The following is a 24,792-nucleotide window of genomic DNA, read 5'->3' as shown; positions in this document are numbered from 1 at the left end:
TGAGCTCACTAGCTCAAAGTCATAAATTCAACACCTAACACTATCAATTCATATATTGGCGAGTGGTGATCTTCCAGGATCCCAATCATACTAAAAATATTAAAGCCGGTGAGGCATGATCAACAGTTTAAGATCATCAGAGTCTTCTTCTCACTGACAGCGAGCCGACTTGAAATCCGTAGATACAAATATAATCGATAAGAGTGGGAGGCTATCCGATAGATAGAACACGCGATTCTTCAATAAGTAATAGTTAACGACGTGTTTGCACGAAGCAACATGCCAATGCTTAGCCAAAAGGGGATAATGATCTATATCCATGTTATCTCTAAGCGGGCTTCACGAACTTAATTCCACAATATGTTGTTCCGAAGGCCATAGTCGGGTGGAGGACCGGAGTAACCGTGAACCTGCTTGCCCAAGCCAGTTGGATGTGGTGTCATCGGCACGGGCCGAGTGTTTATTACAGCCACAAACGTTTCAACGTTGCCGTGTAACCGTTGTTGTCTAAAACCTGCTATTGGCAGAACTACTTTTTCAGCCTCACCCAACCCTACCTCGCTTGGCATACGATTCCATGCTTTAAGATCTGCCATGTATTTCTTGGTGACCGAGTACCGTTGTAGCTCTCAGAAAGCAATGTTCAATACCAATGTGGACATTGAATATGGAAAATAGGATTTTCAACCCCGGCCAATGAACAACGCGTTACGCAAACTTTTACTTTGGAAGTTGCCAAGACCGACTAGAGTAAGTTGCATCCCAACTATCATATTCGTTGCGATCAAAAGTCGATAGAATTTTACACGTTGATGAGGCGCAAAGCGACTATCTACCATCATCATTTCTGGGAGCAGTATAGCCGCCGAAGAAAGATGAGTATCGCAGTTAGAAAGTTGACGCGAATAGGTACTCAAAGTCGCCATTTCCTCTGTTTTGTGTGCTTCCTAATTAGGCAGTCCCGAGGTAAGATTACGATGTAACTATATGTGCCACATTTAGTCTTGATGGGCGAAAAGTTATCAAGACTCTCAGGGTTTAATTCGAACAATGTGATATTCATAGGTGATAGGGTCACCACACTGTGGCTATCGTGCTGCCACAACACAACGTGTACAAACTCTTCATTCATGGAACTATCAATGAATCCGCTTTATTGCTTAAAGAGCCTCAAGTATTTTGAAATGCTGATTGTTTTCAGGGAAACGCTTCAAACGCTCTAGGGAGCTCCCCAAAAGTAAGTGGGCGCTGACCCAGCTCTATTCTGTCATAATTCTCTATTGAACCGACTCTGTCGCAAGGCATGGCATGTAAGGCACAGTCAGATCATGGAGATCGTCTTTGCTTGTAAAAGTTGAAAGGAAATGAAAGAAATTGGATGCAAGTTGAAATGAATTAACAGTGATTTAAAATGTAGCGATTTTTGGTTTGATTTTGGTTTTCGTTTTGGTTTTGGTGTGTTGTTGTAACGAAATTCGATTTCGCCGATTTGAACCACGATGACTCCGTTTTGCCGCTAACAAATTAATAAACTACGACAGCTCAGACATTGACGCGGTCAACTATCAACACAACATTCTATCTTCACAACCAGAATCTCTACAAAATGCGATAGATCACTTCTACAAGCTGCAAAACATACTGAATCAAATATTAGTTATTAATCCGTCAATATTTATACAAAATGCCGCGTCCAAAACGTACAAAAGTTAATCGTTCTGCGCCTGCACCTGCCAAACGCGTCACAGATTCAACGGAACCAGTCGCGACAGAGCCTGTACTGGCGGCAGCACCGGCGACGCTTCCTTTCAATGATTTATATGATGTTAGCGATGATGACCGTAATAGATCCGCGAGCGCTAAGAAGTCAATCAAGGGAAAGGCCGTTGCAACACGAACTAGTGGTCGTAATACCGCGAGCGATATCGAGGATACAAACCCTAGAAAAGCTGCGAATACTGCAAATCAGAAGAATGCGCCGAATGTAGAATCGGATGGTGATCCTATGCGAGTATCTAGTAGTCCCGAGATTGAGGCAAGGAGAAGAGGTAGACGCACATCGGCCATGGACAATTCTGTGCTTGCGATTGGAAACTTTCGAAGAAGGGCACGAGAGCCGAGTATTTTAGGACAGCAAGGCTCGCGAGCTCGATCGAGCAGTATAGATTCGGACTTGGCAGAGGAAAACGGTCTTACAAGTGTTGGCAAGAGTAATACATCTGGGCTGGGATTAGGAACATTTAGAGGACGCGCCGGATCTAGGAGACCAAGTAGCGTGGCCGGGGATAGACCAGAAATTGGATCAGTGTTGCGCCTCGGTAACTTCAAAAGAAGAGCTCGGGAACCTAGTATATTGGGAACGGCGCGAAAGCCAGAGCAAGCAAGACCTACCTTTGATTCGGATTCAGATTCGGATGATTTTGCGCCGGAAGATGAATCAACACCTTTAAACTTTACCAAGGGAAGAGCTGTACCTTCATCTTCGAGTTCAAGAAAGCGAAAACTATCCAACGTACAAGTTCCACGTTCACAAGGGGCTTCGCAAGCACAGCAGAGCCCTTCCAAATTGCCTGTGAACGACTCGGATCCTGAAGATACTGTACCTGCGACTGCGCCAATGGAGAGTGATGAAGAGGGAGAGAATAGTTTACCGGAACTAGACAGAGAGCCTTCACCGAATGATTCGCCATTACCATCAATTGAACGCATCACAACACCTGAGCCCATGAGTGAAACCATGGCACCTCCACGTGGTAGCAGTTCTTCTCTCTCGCCTGCTCAATCTTTACCATCACCTCCACCCCCTCCTCAACTTACTTTAAATCTACATCAAGCAAGCGGCCGACCTCGACGTATTATACAACCTCGGACTCCACCACATGTCGCAAATTCAGAACTGCAATCCTCTCCTATATCTTCTCCACCCTCACTCACACATTCTCCCGACATACCAACACGGTCCATCTCCAAACGGCCTACACGTAAGGTCGCGCCTCAGCCTGCAACCTTATCTACCGCAGCTTTACAAGCTCTACTTCCAAGACGCCGTCAACGCCATCGATCCGCTTTAGATGTGGAATCCGATGGTGAAGTAGATGTTACTGGCCTTGGTGAACATGATGACGAACTAACCATAACCGTCGCACCAACTACTCGTCATCAAGCATCTGTTCGATCTAATCCCAAAGCATCTGCCCCACCTTCAAAACATTCCCAAAAAGCCAAACCTACCGCAAAAGGCAAAGGAAAAAGAACTTATGGAAGGAAACCGGCGACTACAACATCGGATAAGGAAAATGAAGCTGATCAAGATGGTAGTTTGGCACCTGTCCAAGATACAACATCACCTGAAGAGCCTCGAAGTGAAAATAGTTCGGAATTAGAAAAGAGAGTAGGAAAGGAATTGAAGAAAGCGGCGAGGAAATTCCAAGAAGTTGATAAATGGGAGTTGGATTTTGAGGAATGTGAAGCAAGCAGTGATCAACTTGCCCGGTAGTATTCATCAATTCATGCAAGAGGTGTGATTTAAACGAATTTTATTTTGCCTACGGAGAGCAAAAGGCATAGCGAGGAGTTGGGGTTATGAAATGCACATGTCTTTACGAGTTTATATACAATATTGTTATGAAGGGTTTGAATAAACTTGGGAATCGGTGGTGAGATGGCACTTGATCTGGAAATAGGGCTTTTACACTTGGTATTGCAGGAACGAAAACTTATGCTTTGATGGCTGAATACGGATTCGTTTCATGTAGTGTAGTTGCTCAGTATGATTTATAGCTAGATAACTTCCTCTTCTGCTTTGTGAAAAGTGAAGGTATTACGAAGCTTAACGCAATGAATATGAGTATCAAGCTTTTACGTCTTTCTTTGGTGACTGAGGTTGTGGGTCTGGAAGAGGGTAGACTAGCAATTGGAAACGCCTTGGTTAGAAGGCCGGCAGGTTTTCATTGACGGAACTTCACATTCAGACAAGTTATAATATATCTATTCTTCGACCTGTGGTCTAGGCTCCACACATAAAGGCTTATATTTATATTAAGATAATATAGTGCATCTACTTATTTGCTAGAAAACTATTAGGAAACAGAGTATAAAATCTTGCAATATTTCCACCCGACGAGGACTTTTCTATATTGATTGTGCTAGAAGGTGAGTGATTTGATGGAATTGGATATGAGTATTATATTTCTGCGCCGTATTTTCTATGCGAGATTGGAGATCGCAGATTTGGAATGCTGAGATGTAGGTGGGCGTATCTAAGGTTGACACTGAAGACTAGATTTTGATATATGGTTATGTACTGGTTTCGTGGGGTGAAAGCGGGAGGGGTTGGGTACATGCAGTGTACTTTAGACGGAGAAAGCTGAGAGTTGAATAACATCATCTACAGTGTGAGGCCAGATGGTTTTCATGGAAAAAGGGTACTATTTCTGTTGTGGATGGGATGATAGAAATATAACTGATATTAGTATTGGGATAGGATGGATAGGATGCGGTGAATTTATTTCATACGTACCATACTCCGTGCAAGAATAGACGATCACAAGTAAAATCGCCCTACAAGGCCGTCGAAATGCGGCTCCTAACACTAACATATATCTAGTGGATCAGCAGAATATCAGATGATACCTGTGATCACATACAAATCCATCACAAACCAAAGAACCCCCGCATTTCTATTCATGACCAAGTAGCCACCAACCAACCACTACCCTAGCATTTCTCTATGTCAAAATACCAAAATAACAATATTTTTTTTTTAAAATAACCATATGAAAAACCAACAGTTATGTATGATACAGAGTATAAATAACCACACCATCATGAACACTGGTGGCACAATAAATCTCACCTAATATTAACCCTAGCTACCCTACCTTACTTTCCTTACCTCACTTCACCCCTGCTCATATCCTCGGTAACTAATTAATAGCTACCTGTTAGTCTAGACTCCCCCTAACAATAAGCAACTAGTAAGGATCCAGGAACCCTTCCAAGTTCCGCAAACCGCATCCACCCATTCACAGATCCCTGTTGTTGTAAAATATAAGTGGATTTACAGAGGTACTAGAATTAACGATGTAACGATACCTAGGTACATAGGCGCCAACTGAAAAAAAAAAAGTACGGAGTATGAGTTCATGTACTCTGTACAGAGGGAGGACGGAGTATATGTGTGGGGTTGATGGGGAAAAATGGAAATTGGGTTTGCGGAGTGCGGAGTGCTGTGGAATATTTGTGATATTTGTTAGACCTAGGGTTGGGACGAGGAGTTTGAGATGGGGGAATGGATTGGTGATTGATGATTGATGATTGATGATGGGGTGGTATGCTTGTGTGATGGGGATATTAATATTAGGAAGAAGACGAGGGAAGAGTTATTGATTATAGTTCTTTAATTTTGTATCTGATTGTAATCTTAGAATCACTGAGTGAGTTGATATCCTCATCTCATCTCAGTTCTTCTCTACCACAAAAATACTACCATATAAATACACTCGATACCTCCGTAAATATTAATCATATAGTTTCTTCCATTATTCGCCGAACCCAGACCAAACTCCAAAATCCCAAGGTAGCCAGCCCATAACCATAATCATCACGAACTCTGCACATACAACTTCGGCATCGAAGTCCCCTTCCACGGATAAGAAGCTAAATCCGGACACGAAATTTTCAACCGAGGTTGCGGTGGACTGATAGTATAAATCCCACGATCGGTTTTCGTGAATGAGAATTTATTACTTCCATTTGAAACTCTGCAAGAGCTGAAATATGGGTAGGTGGATTCTAGTTGGTGGATGGTGGATGGAGAATCTGAGTCTATTCATATTAGAATCGTGCAGCCTACAACATTAAGAGAATGAATTAAAGATACCTACCAAATCTAAATCCAAGCTCCTCACCCCCAACTACTTTTTCCGTGCGGAAAACCTGAGTTCCGTCTTTTTCCTTTCCAATGAAATTAACCATGGTATGAGGAGTAGTTTCGCAAATAATGTTTGTGATTTTTTGTTCGGGAATTAATGTCCAGGTGAAGTGACCTATTTGGACGAATTCGCGGAGGGGAACGCCAGAACTCTGAATATCGCAGTGTGCCGACAGATCGAATGTTGGAAAGCCATAGTAGCTGTACCAATCTGATTTGGATGAACTACGGATGTTGATGTGGCTATATGAGATATCTTGAGCTAGATAAAGGTTAGTACAATGGATAGGAAATAGGCATTGGTGATGAGCACGAACTCAGAACTGTAGTATTTGGATCTGCATGGTCTGTTAGGATGTTTCTTTTGAATATGGAGAAGTGGTAAGACTAACCACACGATGATCCACCAAATGAAAAAAGAGCAATTTGGTGATTGATGGCAGATTGTCCATCAGAAGTTGTGCCCAGTCCGTTCATTGTGACGTTTGTATTGCAAGCACCATGAGTCAAGCCAAGGTAAGCTGCAAATTCGAGAAACCTAGAAGGATGCATGGTGTATATGAAGCCTCAAAACCGGTTCGAACTGGGTGCAAATCTCGAATGAAGTAAATGAAGATGATGTTGTAATGGACGGACACTTCTGGCCGAGGAGAGGCGCAATATATAACAGTCCTCGAGAAACTTCTCGTTTCATATTTGTAAATTTCATCGCCATTGATTTGATGTCGATGATTGTACTAACATTTGGCAACAGTTGGTAGTAATAAACCATCCATGGTCAGAACCAAACTGTCGGGTTCGTACGTCCAGATGCGATATTAGCGCGAATGTCAACTAAATTTTGTGTGGTTTATTACCCGCCGATGGTAAGACGAACTTTTTGTCACTCTATAGTTAGTGCATATGCATAGTAGATATGTGATAGTGATGTACTATACATTTGCGGGTACCAAGATTTTGTGGATCTGTATTGTCGATTTGTGCTCCACCATTCGATTGCGGTTATGAGCTTTGAACTCAACGAGGTCTGAGGAAAAAGGAACGCCTACCAGTACTGAGATAGATATGGGGAATCGAGTACCTAGGGAGTACTGGCATACCGCACCGTACCTATGTCAAAAAACAAAGAAATCTCTTCGAATTGTGTGGCCTTGGTCCCAGGTTTTCTACCAGAATATTTCTCCGGTCATTACTTTGCCCTTACTCCTTTTATTTAAGCATCTTTCTCGGAGAAGGATATATGAGACTTCATTCCACCAATCAGGAAAAATTTCCGAAATGCCGTGAAGAAATAAGCGCCGATAAATACCTCGTAGTAGAGACGGCCTGGAAACTCCAAACTGATCTAGACTGCATCTCATTCGTTACGCCATACGATTTCAGCCGCTCGTTGTAACACATTTATCTTTGCTATCCGCCACTACCTAAAACCATTAACAATAAGGGAGCAAAGGTAGTTCCACAACGGTAGAATTAAGCTTAGGTCAAAACACATACACTACGCATGGTTTGAGGAAGAGTCAGGGAATAGATCCCGTCATCTAACTTTACCATCGTAGATGCAAATCCACGCCTTCGAATGTAAATCTCAGCAACTGGATAAAGCAGAAATACCTATAATAGTTTTGATGTCAACCTCCATGCCAGCTGAGCTTTCATGCTTCCACTTCTGTTTGGGACACAGAATCACGACGCTGAGCAGGTATATAGTAAAAGTAGAACGCACCTGTCTCACTGAGAGCAAGGATCTCCCCTATGATACTCTCTGCAAAAGCTTTGATGTTATCCGGCCAAATCTATCTTTTACAGAGGCAGACCGAAGTGTTTAGAGCAATATTTATCGAGGGAGAAAGATGTCATCGGAAATGAGAGCACTCTCGGTTTTCACAAGGATCTTGATTGATTTCTTTCCAGACGACAGCAGCGGGATAAGCTTCTATCATAGTTGCCACACACTCAGGTTTTGTAGGCCGATTTGTTTTAGATGGCGGCGATAAGAATGACTCAGATGAAAGAGGACACCAAAGGAAGAGGACATGAGGGGTGGTGCAGACTTGCCGAAGGTTGTCGGAAGACTCACCCAACACTATTCGCAATGTGAGACCGAGTATTCCTAGACTTGAATACATTTTTGGCATCCAAACTTTGGGCCAACTCAAAGATTGATTTCACATCATCAACCATTCCATGTATAAATAGCCATGCGCGATGATGTCGGCCTCTCTAATACCACGCAAAGTCACCTTGAAAACGCAGAGGCTTCTTGTGGAATATCAGTTCAGTTCAGCTCAGCTCACTTCAGTCATATGTGGGCGAAGTAAAAGCACGCAAGCTAACAAGAAATGAAAATCATACAAGTTGTATAAATGTAAATAATAATATCCATCAGATCGAGTGACAACGGGTCAATTACCCCACATAATCAGAAGGTTGCTTAGTCATTAGGTTTCCAATTTCTAACCACCATGCATGATTACTTCCTCCATCTTTCTTATCTTTCTGTCTCATCGGCCATGCCTTTGTATATATACACAATTATGCTCATTCAATTTGGTAATTGGCACTTGTTATCTTTCGAAACTCTATCGTACATTGATAAATTGAATCATAGGAAGAAATGCCATCAAGCATAGAACACCTCATCATCGGCTTCCGAGATACACTCGATTTTGTGTGTCAACGAAACGATAATGTCACGATAGTACTTCTCTATGCTATCTCCGCCGTGCGCGGAGTACATGTACATGTTCATGTTCATGTCCATGAATGCCGATCAAAGATACAGCGCAGACACGAATCCACAATCCCCGAGCTGCCACTTTTGAATACATTCTCCCGATCATATAACATTGCGAGATAACATACGCTTGGCCGTCGGCACTTGGACGGACCTCATCACATTGATACCATTGGCACATACTGGACAAAGCGCCATCTTTACCTTCCTATATAAGCAGAATGTTCTGCCAAATGTTCAAGCACTTGCTTGGCGCTTGGCCTTGGCGTAGTTTTGATGCTTATCAGATCTCGCCAAGCCCCCTTTCAACATTTCTCCCTGCCTAATGTGGTATAATATCCGACATTAGCACACTCCGGCAAAACTACACTTTCACCAGTCATAACTTCATTCTTCAAGGAATTTATCAGATACACTCTTAACTCGCTTAATTATTGAATATTGGTCTAACCAGTTGATTCTAAAATAATCTAAACCTGGGGAGCTGGACAAAGTATACGATTGGAAGAATTTACAAAGTGGATGATTTTGCAGAATTTTTGCTTCGTAATAATCAATATTTACGGAATTCGAGCAAAAACGAAATAAACTACAGCCGAATGCGGCAAGGTCTATATGCAGTCAAGTGACTTGGGACGGCATTTGAGATAAACCAACAAAACACAGAGGACGCGGACCGCGCCGCCAGCTGATATCTTGATCATATGGAGTTTCTATATATGGGAAGGATTGTTGAAGCCAAGAGATGAACACAACACCTTACATTGAACCGCCTTGGCTTTCACCTTCTTCGTCGTTATTATCAATTGAGCGAGGCTGGCCGATGTGGATATACGTGAGGATGTTGTTAAATTTGGAGCCACTTTTCATCACGAGAACACAGCAATGGAGAGATATAGTTGATGAAACAGATGAGTCTTGTGCTTACCTGCCTCTTCTGGGAGATTGTTTTCAATCGGCGGTGGATGGTAAACCAATATATATAGTTCTACGTCTTCTCCTTTCGTTGACTACATTCTTCCAGTCAAGTCTCAAGTCAACTCAATAATTCAAAGATCTCAATATGGTTTCCAAGATTCTCCCAGTCGCCGCTCTCGCTGGTGCAGCTATGGCTGCTTCCAGTTGCCCACTCTCAGTTCAGATCGCCGGTACCACCAACCATGTTGCTCAAGTCGCCATTACCAACACTGGTGCTGAGGCTGTTACCGTTTTCAAGGGTAACACCGTTTTGAGTGAACATGCAACTTTGGATCTTGTTGCTTCTACAGGTACGCCGAAAATCTGGATGCACGTTACATTTAGAATTATGACTAACAATTTACAGCCGATAAGGACCTTGAATTCAAGGGAACCTACGTTAATTACAAACGTGCCGGACTTGATGCTTCAATGTTCCAGACCATTCAACCTGGAGAAACAGTCACCGCTTCTGTGAATGCCGCCAAGACCTACAACCTTGAAGGTCTTGAGGCTGTTGATATCACTGCTGTTCAAGGTTTCAGATATGTCACCGGCGAAGTTGCTCCATCTCTATTGAGCGAAACTAGTCTTTGCGAGGATGTCATCTCCAACACTGTGACAATTAAACCTGACCAGAGCAAGGTTTCAGCGTAAGTATTATCACTCCTGAAAGTGAGTGCTACATGCTAACCTTTTCTCTAAGTGATCTCATCTCCAGAGCTGAATCATCTCCTATGTCTCGCATTCAACAGCGTGCTGTAACCTTCAGCGGTTGCACTGCTGCTCAAACCACCTCCCTTCAAACCACAGTAAAGGACGCCATCACGCTCGCCACTAACGCTTACACCGCCGCTGGCACCGCTGCCTATTACTTCACCACCTGGTTCAAGTCCACCTCTGAGGAAACCGCCGTTCGAGCCATTTACACCGACGTCAAGAACGTTCAAACCAAATCCCCTAAGATCTCCTGCACAGATACTTACGGAGATTGCTCTGATGGAAGTGCATTACTCTACACAGTTCCCAGTGCAAACGTCATTGTTCCTTGCCCCAACAATGGATACTGGGGATTTGCTGAATACTCCCCGACTTGCGCTAATTTCGATTATGATCGTGCTGGAAGTCTCTTGCACGAGATGACTCATTTATACGGTACTCTGGATTACGCTTATGGCCCAACTGCTGCTAAGGCTTTGTCGGCTGCTCAGGCTGCTAACAATGCTGATACTTATGAGATGTATGCTGGATCTGTCAGACTTGGTGGTTGCACTGGTTAAATATTTTCCAAATTTGGTTGGAGATCAAAAGTGTGGAGAAAAGTTGCTGGGCTGGAGGCTATCAGTGAGGGAAACAATTCGCGATGTGCAAAGAGGTGGTTTGGGTGAAAATCCCGAGCCTTTCTCTTGTAGTCGTAGCTGCACTTTTTGACAGCTTAAGTCTAGAACTTAGAAGATGTTGGCTTTTTAGAGCTTGGGAATAATATCCTCCTGGGAGTTTTCCGATTTTATGCAATCATAAAATATCATATCTTTTTATACTGTTCTACCTCATAATGTTAAATGATCATACGATTTTGATTCAATATCTCGCTAATATTTGGGAGATTTGTTCGCCCCTCCTTTCACTTGAGAGGGCCAAAAAGAAACAATGGAAAGTATTGGGTTTCTTGAGACCAGAAAGAGCATCAGATTGAATTGATTGATTCTCTAGCTAAGCAGTTAAGCTGCGAGTATATATTCAAAAAATGAAGGAATAAGGTTCGGTCTTCAGCCTTCGGAATTGAAGTGCTTTGAAATCAAAATATTGAAAGCAAACAAACAGTATACCAAAAAGGAAAGAATGAATTAAAAGTTGAGTTTTGTTTGCTCCTTATATGCATCATGCAATATACATGCATATGCTGCCAAGATCCCAGGAGGTCAACAGAAAGGGTGGAAATGAGCAGAAGGTGTTCGAGCTGGAAGGCTCTAAAACATTGTTTTCATTATACCGAAATATTATAAGTCTATCAATTTCTTTTTGTGATTATTTACTCGAAGATTAAATAACATGGCTATCGATTGGTTTGGAGCCACCAGACAAAAGTTGCGACCCAGTCATGACCCTTGTGAAAGTCGATGGGTTATGGTATTATATGGAATTCAACTGTTACAGACTGCTAAGGTTTCGCTATCCAAAAGTTAAAAACACATAATAGACATCAAGGGCTTTAAATATGGGCGTGAGACTCTGGTAATATTATTTACTAACTCGTAAGATCTCACGTCTAGACTAATACCACCGCCTACTATAGACCGGCTTCATCATCACAATCAAGAAATCTAATATATAGATATCCATACCATCAAGGCGAGTCAATTTGTACCGTTCCATCTTGTAGGATAATAGTGTCAAGACGAGGACCAACATTCAAAGCATTAGTTGAGGCATGAATACAATCATCTAACTAGTTGAGAGCAAAGTTAAGAACGATTCATGGTGAATCTTTTACCCATTTCCAGTCTCATACTATTTCCTGCCGGGAGCTCGAGCTACCCTTCCTCGCTCGATTCACAGACATGAGAATCCAGATGAGAATGCTTCATATCGAGGAAGCCATTTGAAATGATATCAGCATCTTACACTTAATAATAATCGCCTCAGATATCACATCACCATCCATTAGAATTTCATGTGTCTATAGTTACTTGACGCAATCATCGAGAGCTCACGTGCCGTCTCCAACCAGGAAGGTGATCAGTCGTTCCTTCCCTCTTCTGCACTTCCTGACTACACATCACTAGCGCAATTTCATCTTCATCTTCATCTTAACCTTCACCTCATGGGATTTTCTTTTTCTTTCATTCTTTTTCAAATATCCTTGGATCCTCATCCACCATCTCATGGTGAGTGAGTCTATTCTCATTCCATCGATTTCATTCGGTTTATCGTGTGTTTTCACCTCATTTTCGTTATTCCAACAAATATCTACTTGAAGAGACGATATATACTCCGGTCAATTTCTTCCCATTAATTTCGAGGATCAACTGTACCCTCGTCACCCAATCCTGTCATTCAATCTTATAATCTTACAATTCCTCTCAACACTCAGAACTTCAACATTTCTCTTACCATTTAGTTCTATCTGCTTCACCCCTCTGCACAAAGGAGTCTTCTTTAGTCCATTGAACTCATCATCCAAGTCTTTTTAGGTCCATGTAAGTCTCTGGCTTTTTTTTCATCTTCCGATCAATTTTTATTTCATCCTAGGCCTTCTTAAGGGGTCTAGTAGTTTTTGTTAGTGCTTTGAGGATTCACAGCTGACTACGTATGATATGCAGATTAAGTAGCCATGGAAAAGCAGCCTCCCTTCGGAGCTAAACGAAAGGTTTTCAATGCATTCTCACCTCTTCCAGCTGTTTCAAAACGTCGCATAACTTCAACATCATTACAAGATTCATCGGCAACTTTAACAAGCGATGATTCTATTCCTCCAAAGGATGATGGAGGCAAAAGCTTTAGACTAGATGATGAAATGAAACATCCCAGAAAGGTACCCACGACACCAGTTTGCCCGGGCGACTCAAGAACTTTATTCACTTCCAAAACGTTCACCCTCGGGGTAGCTTCAGTAAGTATTGAGTACGAACTTTATGTTGTATCAGCTAATCAGCTTTTCTCTAGGATGATTATGGGGCCGAGGGTGAAGGTATTTGTTGGACCAAAAAGAAAGTTATTCGATCTACCAAAAGACCTGCTATCATACTACTCTCCAGTTTTAGATCGGTGCTTTAATGGGAGGTTAATCGAAAGTCAAACGCAAACAGCAAATTTACCAGAGGACTCGACAGATGATTTTGAGGTCCTTGTGGAGTATATACTTCGTCACGAAATCAGTTATACCCTATCTATCTCCAACTGCGGAACGAATACGGCTCAGCGTTGTATATCTTTCTTGAGATTTGCAGACAAATACGATCTGGGAAATATCAGCAATGCTGTGTATAATGTACTCCGACCAGCGTTGGTAAAGTATGGAAAGAACTATTTCAAGGCGAGCTACATCGAAGACATGTTTGCTTTGACGAGGACTGGTGATCGTTTGCGGGAATTGATGGCAGATGCTGCTATTTCATTTGGTGGTATCGAGCTTTTACGAGCTTTCGGATGGCCTGGCCTTTTCCATGAGCAAGAAAGTGAGGTAAAGGGATTCTCACCCGTCTTGTTCCAACAACTTATGAAGGCAACATTAACGATAAAAATTATGGATCCTTTCTCAAATGAATCAAAGGACTTGTGATATCTGTTTTGGGCTTGAGCTTGGAGCTTAAACTACATGTTATTTTGCAGAATTTCCTCAGTGGAGGCGGAAGAGACGCAGGTTTAGCCGATAGAACATGGGATGTGGGAAGTGCCTGGAGGTTTTATGGTTGATGCAATTACATACGGGCTCAGGGAATTAATGGTCAAATCCAACAAGAAAAGATGCCATTGCAGATGGATGGATGGGAATCAATTTTGTTTGTAACAATCAATTGATGTTACAGTTGCACAATAACTGGTTTATGGAATCTATCATCATATATACAGTTAGCTATAGCATAGCTCGTGTAACGATGCTGTACTGGGGGCAGCGGCTGCCTGAGGTTTCATCTGGTTGGTAGTTGTAGGTTAAGGCTTTATCACTGGTATTCACTTGGAAGTGAATTCGTTACCAGATCAAGTAGAATGTAAGTAAACTAACTGATAACTAAGTTGAGCACGAAGCTCCTAAACTATGAAACTACTCTGACTATATAATTGTTACGAGGTTTGCCGTCTAGATCACGTGGAAGTGCTCTAGGCTCTCGAGGTGGTTTATAACTAGGCGTCAAGCAGGGACTTAAAGTAATAACAGTAGTGCAATTCGTAACTAATAGTAGAGTATACTAAATGATTGATCTTGAGCACGAAGCTCTACAAATGGAAACATATCCTTTATATAGAACTTCATACTCTACTGTATTCCTTTGGACCTCTTGGATCTACTGGATCTAGAGTTTAACTCTCTAGATCCTCTAGATCCCCTAGATCCCTCACGTGATTTCAATCAGAATATATGTCTGTGCTTGCTGAAGGTGGGGAGACTCTATGAGTCAATTGCCATACAATTTTGTATGGGAATCGACTTGCTTTTCTACAGGGTCCAAGCTCATATGGACATGTTGACTGTAACAGAGTGGTCCAAAAGTAGGGTACTAAATTTACATCTAAACTTACATTCCTAGCTCTTCCATCCCAAATTCTCTTTTTATACTTCTTCCCATACCTCTCCCATCTTAATTTCTCTCCTCTTTCACCTGACTCCCATTCTATTCGTTTAGATTGACATAATTTTAGATATAATTACCTTTCGGTAGATCAGGTGATTTAGGTGATTTAGGTGATTTAGCTTAGCTGAGCTTAGTTTGGCTGATTTACTGACTTCAATAGCTGATTGATTTACATTTTAAATACCTAGGTAATTAGACAGAAGAAATATAATGTACGAGTACCTAGGTAGGTAAGCCATGTATGACATACTACCACACACCTAAATGGTCGAAGAAAAAACAAAAATAAAAATAATCATAAAATTATATATCTACCTAATTAAATACCCACTAGCTTCACTGATTCCGCTTTCGCAAGCTCCTTGCTCCCCCCCTCCCCATGCGTAGAATGCATTTACATGCCTAGAATCATATGCATATACAAATTATCATATACTCATTTACGTCATCAATCAAGACCCGACTCAACTCTAGACGAAATCAAAAACTTAAACAAGTTCTCTTCCCTTCTTCTCACAATCCCTCTTCCATTCCTCCATCCACTTTTTCACAAACTTGACTTCTTGACTTTGTACTTGCTTAATAGGTTTTGGAGGAAAGTCACGAGTGGTATCGTTTGGGAAAACTCCATTTTCATCCTAGTGATGGACTGCTCCTTCGATTAAGATGAATGGTTGGGAGGTAGAAGATGTACGGTTATGAGCTGTGGTGTTAAAAGGTGATGCGTGAGGGGTTGCTGGACGCCAAACATCTTGTTCACCGTCGATGTATGCGAGACGTGGGTAGCTGAGGTTGAAACCGCCGTGCTTGTTTATGTTCTCTACGGCTGGGGGTGTGGTGATGTTGAAAGAAGCTTCGCAGATAATGGAGAGGTAGGGGAGATCGATGGTGCGGGATAATAATGGAAGCTGGTTTGCGGGAACGGAAGCACCGTTTTGAAGGTAGCCCCATTCGGTACAGTATTGATAAGGCCAGAGACGCCAAGATTGGGATGAGTCGTCTTGTGCGTAGTAGGTGAGGTTGTGGGTTGAGTAGCAAGAATCTTGGCTGGGAGAACAATCGCCGAAGTTTGCAGAGGTGTAATCTGTGATACGTTAGTGTTTTGCAGGTAAAATAGTCAGAGATTGCGAGGAATCATTACCAGTCAACCAACCGATCCAATTAAGATATGGAATTGTCAAGTTACTAAGTTCAGAAACATAACCACCTTTCGTAAGTAATTTCTGAACCTCTGTTGTAGAGGTATTCAAACTTGGCCAGAGAAGCTTGTTACTAGTAACGTTACCACAATAGTAATCGAAATATGGTGTTCCTTCAACTGCTGGATCCCAATTTTTACTTTGCCATTCCCACATTCCGTACATGACTACTGACATGAAATCATTGCTATAAGTAACATTTGGAAGTCCCCAAACAGTCTTGAGTTCTTGGATTAAAGCCGTGTTGTTTTCTTGTCCAATGACAATGTTATCCATAGAGTTGGTGATGAGTTGAGTATTTTTAATACATTTTTGATCGGCAAAAACACGAATAGGCTCAAAGTAAGTCCAGTAATCATAGATGGCTTCTACGACACCACTGGAAGAAATTGTACCTAATCATGTTAGTCACATTGCTATTTGCGGAATTGAAGAAGGAAGGAAGCAGCTTACCCCAGAAAGTATCTGGATACAACTTTCGCAAGAAAGCATTGAAAGCACCAGCATAAGAACCTCCATAACCAATGTAAGCCACATTTGGTGCTGTAAGGTTCTGATCTTCTAATCCTGGAAATACAATATTCCTAGCAAAATAAACCTCATCCATCAATGCTTGTTCTGTAGTTAAGAATCTCAAATTCTTGGTCGAGAAATCCGGGGTTGGGATACTTTCACCATAGTAACGATGTTCGAGCACAACACCAATACCATTCGTCGCAACAGCCAATTGATGTAAAAGACCATTTTGTAAAAATGGTAATCGACCTGTAGCATCGGTTTCTCCTGATTGAAGGACGATCACTGGTCCACCAGGTTTGTAGTAGGTAGCGTCGAACCAATAGCGGAGTGGAAATGTTCCATTGCTGTGAGGTTCATAACGAGATTCATTGTGGAAATAATCAATCGGAACGCTGAGATTGTAAGTTGGGTAGAGGAGGGAGGGATCGATATTATCGCGTTTTGATAGTGCTAATTCTCGACGGGGAATGGTGGTTCTCTATTTGCGAGGGGTTAGTTTTGGAGTGATGTGGGTGTAAGGGACTGGCAGACATGTGGAGAGGAGGTGAAAGAGAACATACGCTTATTTTTCCACCAAAACCATCAGGATATAGCTGATGAGAGAAAGCACATTGAAAGAATGCGAGAATCGCACAACCAGTATAGATTTTAGAAACCATGTTGCTTGATATGGACTTTGGTAGATTTGTGATGCTCGAGGATTTGTTGATATAGAAACCTGATAGATCATCAAATTTCCAATACGGTAGAAACCAACTTGATTGGCTGTATATGATGTCAGTCTAATGATACCGTTCATTTAGAATCATCTCTGATTTCCATCGTTCCTTTCCATTTTTCATGAAATACTTTCTCCTTTACTGCAATAGGATGAGGCTCATTGGTGTAACATTTGATCAAGCAGAGAGATCACCAATTGAAGAAAAGGGAATTTGTGAATGTGTGTATTGTTATTAGAACATTTAGGATTGAAACAAAGTGGATATTATAAAATAAATCTTACATACCTAGGTATATACAACCTTACTTGACTGACGACGAGAGATCCAATTGACGGCTCCCACTTCAAATCAATTCAATGGATGAGTCCTTCTCTCCGAACCTTTTTCCTCCAAAACCCATTGAAAATTGCCACACCGTCTATCTTTATATGATCCATACCCAACTATGCAGATTGATGTAGGCTGAATAATCAGTCTCTCCTCTATCATATCCCCACCATATTCCACATCTAGAAGGTGTTACTTCTCGTATAATTCTAATGTACTACGACGTTGGCTTGCAGAGCGTATGAATTTATGAAATGAGGTAATACAAATTATATAAGCGTGCTTTCCTCTTATCTTCACTCGATCTTTAAAGGGGAGATGTCTTATCGTGGAATCGATGGTGATTGGTTCGGTATTGCATACGGGGATCTCAGCTTCGTACCTTCTTCTTTAAGGATGGATCCGGTGTTGTCCCTGGGGCTGTGGCTAATAAAGAGGGGAAGTCCAAGGGATTGATGAATCGGAGGTTGGGGAAAGATTTTGTATTTCATGTTGAGATTCGGGGAAAGATGGTGATTGGTGGGGATTCAGCCACGTATATTTCTAGTGCTGTCTTGATACTTTTATTAAACATCAAAGTCAACATCAAAACATCAAAAACTATCAAGACTTCTTATACCATTGAAAAAATATTTGTTCATTTGTCTCATCATTTTCTTAAATAATATTTCAGCCATTCAATCAAAAGTAATACAATCTCACCAAGATACCTTTGGAAAGCTTGGAAGGTTCCAAAGAATAATATGAAGAATCTTTCCAAATGAATATGAAGTTTCATATTGTTCTATCCGTTATTCCAATAAGGATCGAGAGACTTTTGTTTTAGAATTGAAGCCCCTATCTAAGTCATCATTTTTGTTACAAATTCATGTTTGATAATTTGATGAATTTGATGAATCTGTGGCTGGACACTGTTATCTTGGAAGTTTGTAAACATACTTTGTACTGTTTCCCCCCATCTATCTTGTAGTTGGTCAAAGCATAGACTTGTTCCAGCGGACATGTATCTATATGATTCCTACTATTACCTTCAGAACTCTTTTATGTAAACAGAAACATGATTAAAAACCTTTGAGGAATTAGCACTTGGTTTAATTCACTGATTGAATTTCAGATCTTGGCATCTATCCTTAATTTCACTCCTCAGTCATCTGGCTTGACCAATTTCCTCAATTGTAATCAGGAGATCACCTATGGAGGGGAAAAGAAACATCAATCATTTAGCACGATGATTGAGTCGTGATTCCTCTCCCAAGCTCAATGCTAAATAAGAACCATCATTAAATACGAAAATCACGATTATCTAACTGCATATTCTTCACTTTTTCATACATTCTTCCATAAGCGTAAGCACTGTCAATGAGTTTACGTCTCAATAGAGTTGTTGACAGGCCTCGGAATATGAGGTGTTTCAATTCCATGTAAAACAGCTACAATATCCCCAAATTGTAAGGCTGACCCGATGCTTAAACTCTCATTCGCGGTTATGAAGGCTCGTTGAAGTTCGAGGGCTATGGTTCTTAAAGCCATTATAAAACCAAATATCTCCAGCCGGCTCTAGAATTAGTATCTCTGAAGTATCTGTGATATAGTCGAGAAGCTTGGTCAGCCAACATTTATCCAGTTTGATCCAACTCTATAGATCTGAGAATATGAATTGTTGATAACCGACTCTTCACGTGTCGATTTTTCAATTTGTCGCCGGAAAAGCAAAGTATTGGCTAAGTCTAGTACCCCTTTCTGGGCCACCCCTAATATGTTACGAGGTTTGCCGTCTAGATCACGTGGAAGTGCTCTAGGCTCTCGAGGTGGTTTATAACTAGGCGTCAAGCAGGGACTTAAGTAATGACAATGTAATTCGTAACTAATAGTAGAGTATACTAAATGATTGATCTTGAGCACGAAGCTCTATACAAAGGGAATCCATCTTGATTAGGTAGACCTTCGTATCCCAACATTGGAGCGATGGAGCTGGGGAGCGAGATTCGAACCTCGCTCCCTCGCTCCCTCACAAGATTATCCATGTGATCCTATAACACGTGATAATAGTTTATAATGTTACAACGTAACACTCCTGGAAAGGACCAGTATATAAACATTCATTATTTTCATAGTATAGGAGCTTCGTGCTCAACTTAATTATCAATTAGTTTACCTATATTCTACTTGATCTAGTAACGACTTCACTTCCAAGTGAATACCAGTGATAAAGCCTTAACCCATAACTACCAACCAGACGAAACCTTAGGCAGCCGCTGCCTCCAATACAGTATCGTTACAGCGGAGGCCTGGAACAGGATCAAGTGTTGTAAAATAGCTCCGAGATGTCTTGTGTTTGATCAAAGACTGAACCTTGAAGTAGAAGTTGCTCTTGGAAGTCAACCGTGTCAAACCTGAAGCTGAGCCCTCCGAAACTTCCCGCTAAAAGAATACCCTGCACATGAGTAAAGCTCGGAGTGTCCAGTACTCAGAACCGAAGATCACTAGAAAAATCCTGGACAGATGAAAGCAATCTCTGCAGAAATTTGAATCTAGGCGCAAACAATAGCATTTTCTTGAGATTCCCCTAATGTACCAAAGTCTTACACGCTCATACGAAGCAAATTTGAGGTATAATGGTGTAATCAACGTGAATATCTAACATTTCAACATCATCATCATTTACCAGATCAAGAAGAACATCAATATTATCCCTTATATCCGTTGATTCGATCTCCTTTGCTTTTACCATGGTCAACAGATCCCAAAATGAACAATTTACTTTTTTTAATATTCCATAGAAGTAAGACATCCCCATGGTCTACCTCATCAGAATCCTCTACCCTTCTAGGGAAATATGAAGCTATTATATTACATTTATAGCGGAGAAAACAAGCTAAAGATATTCTAGAGGAAATAGAATACCACCACAGACAAAAATCATACACCTGTCTAAAGAGAGCTCTTGCAATCCGAATCTTCGAAACCATGATGATTTCCTTGCTACAGATGAGAACAATTTCTCATCAAGACCATCCATCATCTTTACAGGTCCCTGCAAATCATTACTTTCTCGAATTAACACAATAATTTAGCTTGGTTAATTACAGAGATTGAGTTATCTATCTATTATCTGCTAAGTCTGGTGGTCTGTTACAATTCGACATGTCCCTGCTATTATACAGCCAAAAGGTAACGCATTTCGATACTCACAAGAAGCAGTGTTCAAAAAAGCAAGAATTTAATTCATTTCAGAGATATTCATTCATATTATTGATTTTCGAAGTTAGACTTCCTATTATTAGAAGGAAAAATAAGTCATAGATTGAAGAAACACCGATTTTGTTTCCCGGTTCTACTCCTGTCGCTTCAGACCGGAAGTTGAAATATACATTTATTTTCATCCTCTGTTATCATCCATTCTTCCATTTACCTATCATATCATCTCATCTCTCATGCCTCAACAATATCCCCATCGGTAATACATCCATGACTAGCATCCTGCACCAATCTCGAATATTTCGCTAATGTACCCTTGGTATATTTCAACGGAGGCGCAACAAACTCTTTTCTTCTCCTTTCTAATTCCTCCTCACCACCTTCAACCTCCAAATCCAACACTCTGGTCTCTGCATCAATAATAATCTTATCACCATCTCTAACCAATCCAATAGGTCCTCCAACTTGTGCTTCAGGCACAATATGTCCAATCAAGAATCCATGAGATCCTCCACTGAAACGTCCATCGGTAATAAGTGCGACATCCTTTCCAAGTCCTGCACCCATAATTGCTGAAGATGGTTTTAGCATCTCTGGCATACCTGGTCCACCCTTTGGTCCTTCATAACGAATGACTACAACAGTCTTCTCTCCTTTCTTAATTTCACCACGTTCGAGAGCTTCAATGAAATCATTTTCAGCATCATAAACCTTCGCTTTTCCGACAAATCGTAATCCTTCTTTACCGGTAATCTTACCGACAGATCCACCTGGTGCGAGGGAGCCACGTAGAATTTGGATATGACCGGTTTCTTTAATAGGAGCTGAGAATGGACGAATGATTTCTTGATCGGATGGGAAATCAGGAACATCCTTGACGTTCTCAGCGAGAGTTTTACCAGTTACAGTCATTCCTGATCCATCAATAACACCTTCTTTGATGAGGAGTTTAATGAGAGCAGGAGTACCACCGATACTATAAAGGTCATTGAAAACGTATTTACCGGATGGTTTGAGATCTGCGAGGAAAGGTGTTCGGTCAGAAACAGCTTGGAAGTCATCGATCGTGAGCCTAATTCCTACAGCATCTGCCATAGCAATAAGATGAAGAACAGCATTAGTAGATCCTCCAGTGATAGTGACAAGAACCATAGCATTTTCGAAGGCTTGTCTAGTCATGATATCTCTAGGCCTGATGTCCTCTTTAAGAAGATTCTTAATGGCACCACCGGCTGCGAAGCATTCGAGTAATTTAGCCTTGGAATCTGCTGGGTTGGTGGAGGATCCAGGAAGGGTCATTCCCATAATTTCAATTGCTGATGCCATTGTGTTTGCAGTATACATTCCACCACATGCACCTTGACCTGGGCAAGCATGACGAATAACATCGAATCTTTGTTCTTCCGTAATTTCTCCAGTAATGAATTGTCCATAGGCTTGGAATGCGGAAACGATATCAATATCTGCATTATTTTGAGTTGAGGCACATCCTGGTTTAATTGAACCACCATAAACCATAAGAGATGGTCTGTTAACTCGTCCAATTGCCATCATAACACCGGGCATATTTTTGTCGCATCCAGGAATTGAGATATTTGCATCATACCATTGACCACCCATAACAGTTTCAATACTATCTGCAATCAAATCTCTTGATTGAAGACTATATCTCATACCCTTTGTACCCATAGAAATACCATCAGAAACTCCAATGGTGTTGAATTGATATCCTACTAAACCAGCTCTTTCAACTCCTTCCTTTACTTTATGGTTGAGTTCCAATAAATGCATATTGCAAGGATTCCCTGACCACCATACCGAGGAAATACCAACTTGTGCTTTATTTAATCTTTCTTCGGTCATTCCAGTGGCATATAACATTGCTTGCGAAGCACCTTGTGATTTTGGTTGTGTGATAGTAGATGAAACTCTGTTGAGTTTTGGTTCTGAGTCATCCGATGATGTGCGGAGAGATGAGGTAGAAGATAAAGAGCGTCTTGATAGAAAGTTAGTCAATTGGAAAGGAAAAGACTTTGCAAATACTTACACATATTGTGAAGCTCTTCTTGAGGTGAGAAGAGAGGCATTTGCCCTCGTTCTCAATTGTGAGAGCATGTTTGAGGGATGTTGTAAGTAAAATTAATTACTTCAACTTTTGTCTTTGTCGATGCTGAAAATTTGAGGATAAGAGGACAGGTATGAAAGTTAACCTGTACTTCTCTTCAAAGCAAAGACAGAGAAATGAAAGCAATTGTGACCTCCCAAATAGTCAACAACACAGCTTCAAGTATGAGCCAGATAGAAATTATTTCTTGAGATCGATATCGGAGCACGGAAAATCCACAAACCCCAGGTTTGCTGATTAAATTATTTTTGATTGGTTGGAAATTGGCTAAACTTAAGTCAGATATTGATAAATCTACGATCACTCTAATATTGGCGTTAGTAACATATTTCTGTATGAGCAACGAGTCTTTTGGATCATGAATTCATCCCTCATCTTGTCTCCAAGCACACTCACCTCCTTCATAAGGTGCGGGTGGTCGGAGATGACATTGAATGACAACCAAATTTCTCAAAGCCTTTATGATACTATTGCTCAACAAAAAAAGTTCCTATTTCGGAGCAATTACTACTCCACCATTCAACTTTATTATCGGAACTCCTCTTACCGTGTTAGATAGCAAATCCCTCCCATGAAGCTCTACCAGGGTAACATTCGCACGGTTCATTAACCTACTCCGTACGTCTCAATGGATGCCGAGAACACATGTGAGCCGATTCCTTCATGATTTACATCACCAAGTACCGAGGTGATGAGATGAGAATATACAGAATGTTGTTACTAATGCTTGTGATTTTGGCATCTGTGGCACGTCAGGAGTACTTTCTGCAGGTACAGATTATGGCGCCATTGAGTATTGAGAGATATAAGTATTAAAGTTTATTTCCTTTCGTTTCATTCTTCTCTTTTGATATTCTCTTTCCTAGCATATTGCCAAACTTGCCTTCTCCACGTTACATACACCTCTCATACAGCTACCCCGCATTATACTCCTAGAGATCCCAAACAACCTTGACATCAACATCAACGTCAACCAACACTAAATTTCAATACAAACCTCACCACACAATGTCCGCACCACCAGAAATTACCTTGAAGGATCTAAGTGGAGACTGGGTTATGGTAAGATATATGTGACTTTCTCACATACTTTATTTCTGTCGCTGCCATCAATCCCACCAGCATATCCATAATTTTGATCTACTATCCTTAATTCACTAACAACCCTTAGAACAAAACTCTCTCTGACGACACTGACGCAGTCCTCGCCCTCCAAGGAGTAGGCTGGTGGAGCCGCAAAGCAATCTCCCTCGCAACCGTAACTCTCCACGTCAAAGAATACATAGACGAAAACAATATCCCGCACATCGACATTGACCAGACTGCCACGGGCGGTATTAAAGGCACATCTGAATATCGAACACTCGATTGGGTTCCTCGAGCTCATGAAGATCATCTATTCGGCAATGTTTCCGCAAAATCTAGATTTTGTAATTTGGAACAAGTAGATGATGATGCTTTTTTGAAAGAGGATTGGTTAGAGGGTGAAGAGGAAAATAGTGGTCCCGATGGGGAAAGACATGTTCAGACTTATGGTGTTAATGAGGAGAGGGGTTGGAACGCAATGCAGATTTGGGGGTTTGCGATTATTGACGGGAAGAGATATTATACCAGGAGGGTGGTGGTTAAGAAGGGAAGTGAGGTGTTGAAGGTTAGATTGGTCTACAATTGGCAGGGAAAACAATAGATGAGTACGGTGTAAGAGATCAAGTTGTCGTCAATACATCCAATAGCAGAGAATGATAGATACCAAGGAGATTTTGGGAGTTATCGATCGTTGAA

The 24,792-nt window shown here is 41.3% G+C and overlaps 14 protein-coding genes across 14 annotated transcripts; 7 read left to right on the top strand and 7 right to left on the bottom strand.

Annotated features, from left to right (window-relative positions):
* Positions 1-347: 347 nt before the first annotated feature.
* SS1G_08864 (predicted protein) lies at positions 348-596 on the bottom strand (the record flags this gene model as incomplete). Its single annotated transcript, XM_001590050.1, has 1 exon — positions 348-596. The coding sequence occupies one exon, from the start codon at positions 594-596 to the stop codon at positions 348-350; it is 249 nt and encodes an 82-aa protein (XP_001590100.1).
* Positions 597-1,684: 1,088 nt separating this feature from the next.
* SS1G_08863 (hypothetical protein) lies at positions 1,685-3,496 on the top strand (the record flags this gene model as incomplete). The annotated part of the gene is made up of 1 exon (XM_001590049.1): positions 1,685-3,496. The coding sequence occupies one exon, from the start codon at positions 1,685-1,687 to the stop codon at positions 3,494-3,496; it is 1,812 nt and encodes a 603-aa protein (XP_001590099.1).
* A 341-nt stretch (positions 3,497-3,837) lies between these two features.
* Positions 3,838-4,697, top strand: SS1G_08862 (predicted protein; the record flags this gene model as incomplete). The annotated part of the gene is made up of 3 exons (XM_001590048.1): positions 3,838-3,927; positions 4,394-4,424; positions 4,615-4,697. The coding sequence occupies 3 exons, from the start codon at positions 3,838-3,840 to the stop codon at positions 4,695-4,697; spliced, it is 204 nt and encodes a 67-aa protein (XP_001590098.1).
* Positions 4,698-5,602: 905 nt separating this feature from the next.
* SS1G_08861 (predicted protein) lies at positions 5,603-6,484 on the bottom strand (the record flags this gene model as incomplete). The annotated part of the gene is made up of 3 exons (XM_001590047.1): positions 5,603-5,826; positions 5,886-6,194; positions 6,325-6,484. 3 exons carry the CDS (start codon positions 6,482-6,484, stop codon positions 5,603-5,605), a joined length of 693 nt encoding a protein of 230 aa, XP_001590097.1.
* Positions 6,485-7,311: 827 nt separating this feature from the next.
* On the bottom strand, positions 7,312-8,061 carry SS1G_08860 (predicted protein; the record flags this gene model as incomplete). The annotated part of the gene is made up of 4 exons (XM_001590046.1): positions 7,312-7,356; positions 7,430-7,527; positions 7,659-7,728; positions 7,849-8,061. 4 exons carry the CDS (start codon positions 8,059-8,061, stop codon positions 7,312-7,314), a joined length of 426 nt encoding a protein of 141 aa, XP_001590096.1.
* Positions 8,062-8,549: 488 nt separating this feature from the next.
* SS1G_08859 (predicted protein) lies at positions 8,550-8,757 on the top strand (the record flags this gene model as incomplete). The annotated part of the gene is made up of 2 exons (XM_001590045.1): positions 8,550-8,603; positions 8,635-8,757. 2 exons carry the CDS (start codon positions 8,550-8,552, stop codon positions 8,755-8,757), a joined length of 177 nt encoding a protein of 58 aa, XP_001590095.1.
* Positions 8,758-9,732: 975 nt separating this feature from the next.
* SS1G_08858 (hypothetical protein) lies at positions 9,733-10,906 on the top strand (the record flags this gene model as incomplete). Its single annotated transcript, XM_001590044.1, has 3 exons — positions 9,733-9,937; positions 9,994-10,279; positions 10,333-10,906. The coding sequence occupies 3 exons, from the start codon at positions 9,733-9,735 to the stop codon at positions 10,904-10,906; spliced, it is 1,065 nt and encodes a 354-aa protein (XP_001590094.1).
* Positions 10,907-11,678: 772 nt separating this feature from the next.
* On the top strand, positions 11,679-12,061 carry SS1G_08857 (predicted protein; the record flags this gene model as incomplete). The annotated part of the gene is made up of 2 exons (XM_001590043.1): positions 11,679-11,756; positions 11,900-12,061. 2 exons carry the CDS (start codon positions 11,679-11,681, stop codon positions 12,059-12,061), a joined length of 240 nt encoding a protein of 79 aa, XP_001590093.1.
* Positions 12,062-12,960: 899 nt separating this feature from the next.
* On the top strand, positions 12,961-13,908 carry SS1G_08856 (predicted protein; the record flags this gene model as incomplete). Its single annotated transcript, XM_001590042.1, has 3 exons — positions 12,961-13,239; positions 13,293-13,317; positions 13,436-13,908. 3 exons carry the CDS (start codon positions 12,961-12,963, stop codon positions 13,906-13,908), a joined length of 777 nt encoding a protein of 258 aa, XP_001590092.1.
* A 1,650-nt stretch (positions 13,909-15,558) lies between these two features.
* On the bottom strand, positions 15,559-18,690 carry SS1G_08855 (hypothetical protein; the record flags this gene model as incomplete). Its single annotated transcript, XM_001590041.1, has 7 exons — positions 15,559-16,004; positions 16,062-16,514; positions 16,573-17,116; positions 17,199-17,403; positions 17,800-17,822; positions 18,070-18,101; positions 18,627-18,690. 7 exons carry the CDS (start codon positions 18,688-18,690, stop codon positions 15,559-15,561), a joined length of 1,767 nt encoding a protein of 588 aa, XP_001590091.1.
* A 362-nt stretch (positions 18,691-19,052) lies between these two features.
* On the bottom strand, positions 19,053-19,217 carry SS1G_08854 (predicted protein; the record flags this gene model as incomplete). Its single annotated transcript, XM_001590040.1, has 1 exon — positions 19,053-19,217. The coding sequence occupies one exon, from the start codon at positions 19,215-19,217 to the stop codon at positions 19,053-19,055; it is 165 nt and encodes a 54-aa protein (XP_001590090.1).
* Positions 19,218-20,277: 1,060 nt separating this feature from the next.
* Positions 20,278-20,418, bottom strand: SS1G_08853 (predicted protein; the record flags this gene model as incomplete). The annotated part of the gene is made up of 1 exon (XM_001590039.1): positions 20,278-20,418. The coding sequence occupies one exon, from the start codon at positions 20,416-20,418 to the stop codon at positions 20,278-20,280; it is 141 nt and encodes a 46-aa protein (XP_001590089.1).
* Positions 20,419-21,119: 701 nt separating this feature from the next.
* Positions 21,120-23,000, bottom strand: SS1G_08852 (hypothetical protein; the record flags this gene model as incomplete). Its single annotated transcript, XM_001590038.1, has 2 exons — positions 21,120-22,881; positions 22,933-23,000. The coding sequence occupies 2 exons, from the start codon at positions 22,998-23,000 to the stop codon at positions 21,120-21,122; spliced, it is 1,830 nt and encodes a 609-aa protein (XP_001590088.1).
* Positions 23,001-24,018: 1,018 nt separating this feature from the next.
* On the top strand, positions 24,019-24,697 carry SS1G_08851 (hypothetical protein; the record flags this gene model as incomplete). The annotated part of the gene is made up of 2 exons (XM_001590037.1): positions 24,019-24,072; positions 24,182-24,697. The coding sequence occupies 2 exons, from the start codon at positions 24,019-24,021 to the stop codon at positions 24,695-24,697; spliced, it is 570 nt and encodes a 189-aa protein (XP_001590087.1).
* Positions 24,698-24,792: the final 95 nt, after the last annotated feature.

This window comes from Sclerotinia sclerotiorum, genomic scaffold (genome assembly GCF_000146945.2).
Source record: "Sclerotinia sclerotiorum 1980 UF-70 scaffold_12 genomic scaffold, whole genome shotgun sequence".
In the NCBI taxonomy this organism is placed as follows: domain Eukaryota; kingdom Fungi; phylum Ascomycota; class Leotiomycetes; order Helotiales; family Sclerotiniaceae; genus Sclerotinia; species Sclerotinia sclerotiorum.
This window is presented reverse-complemented; position numbering and strand designations above follow the sequence as displayed.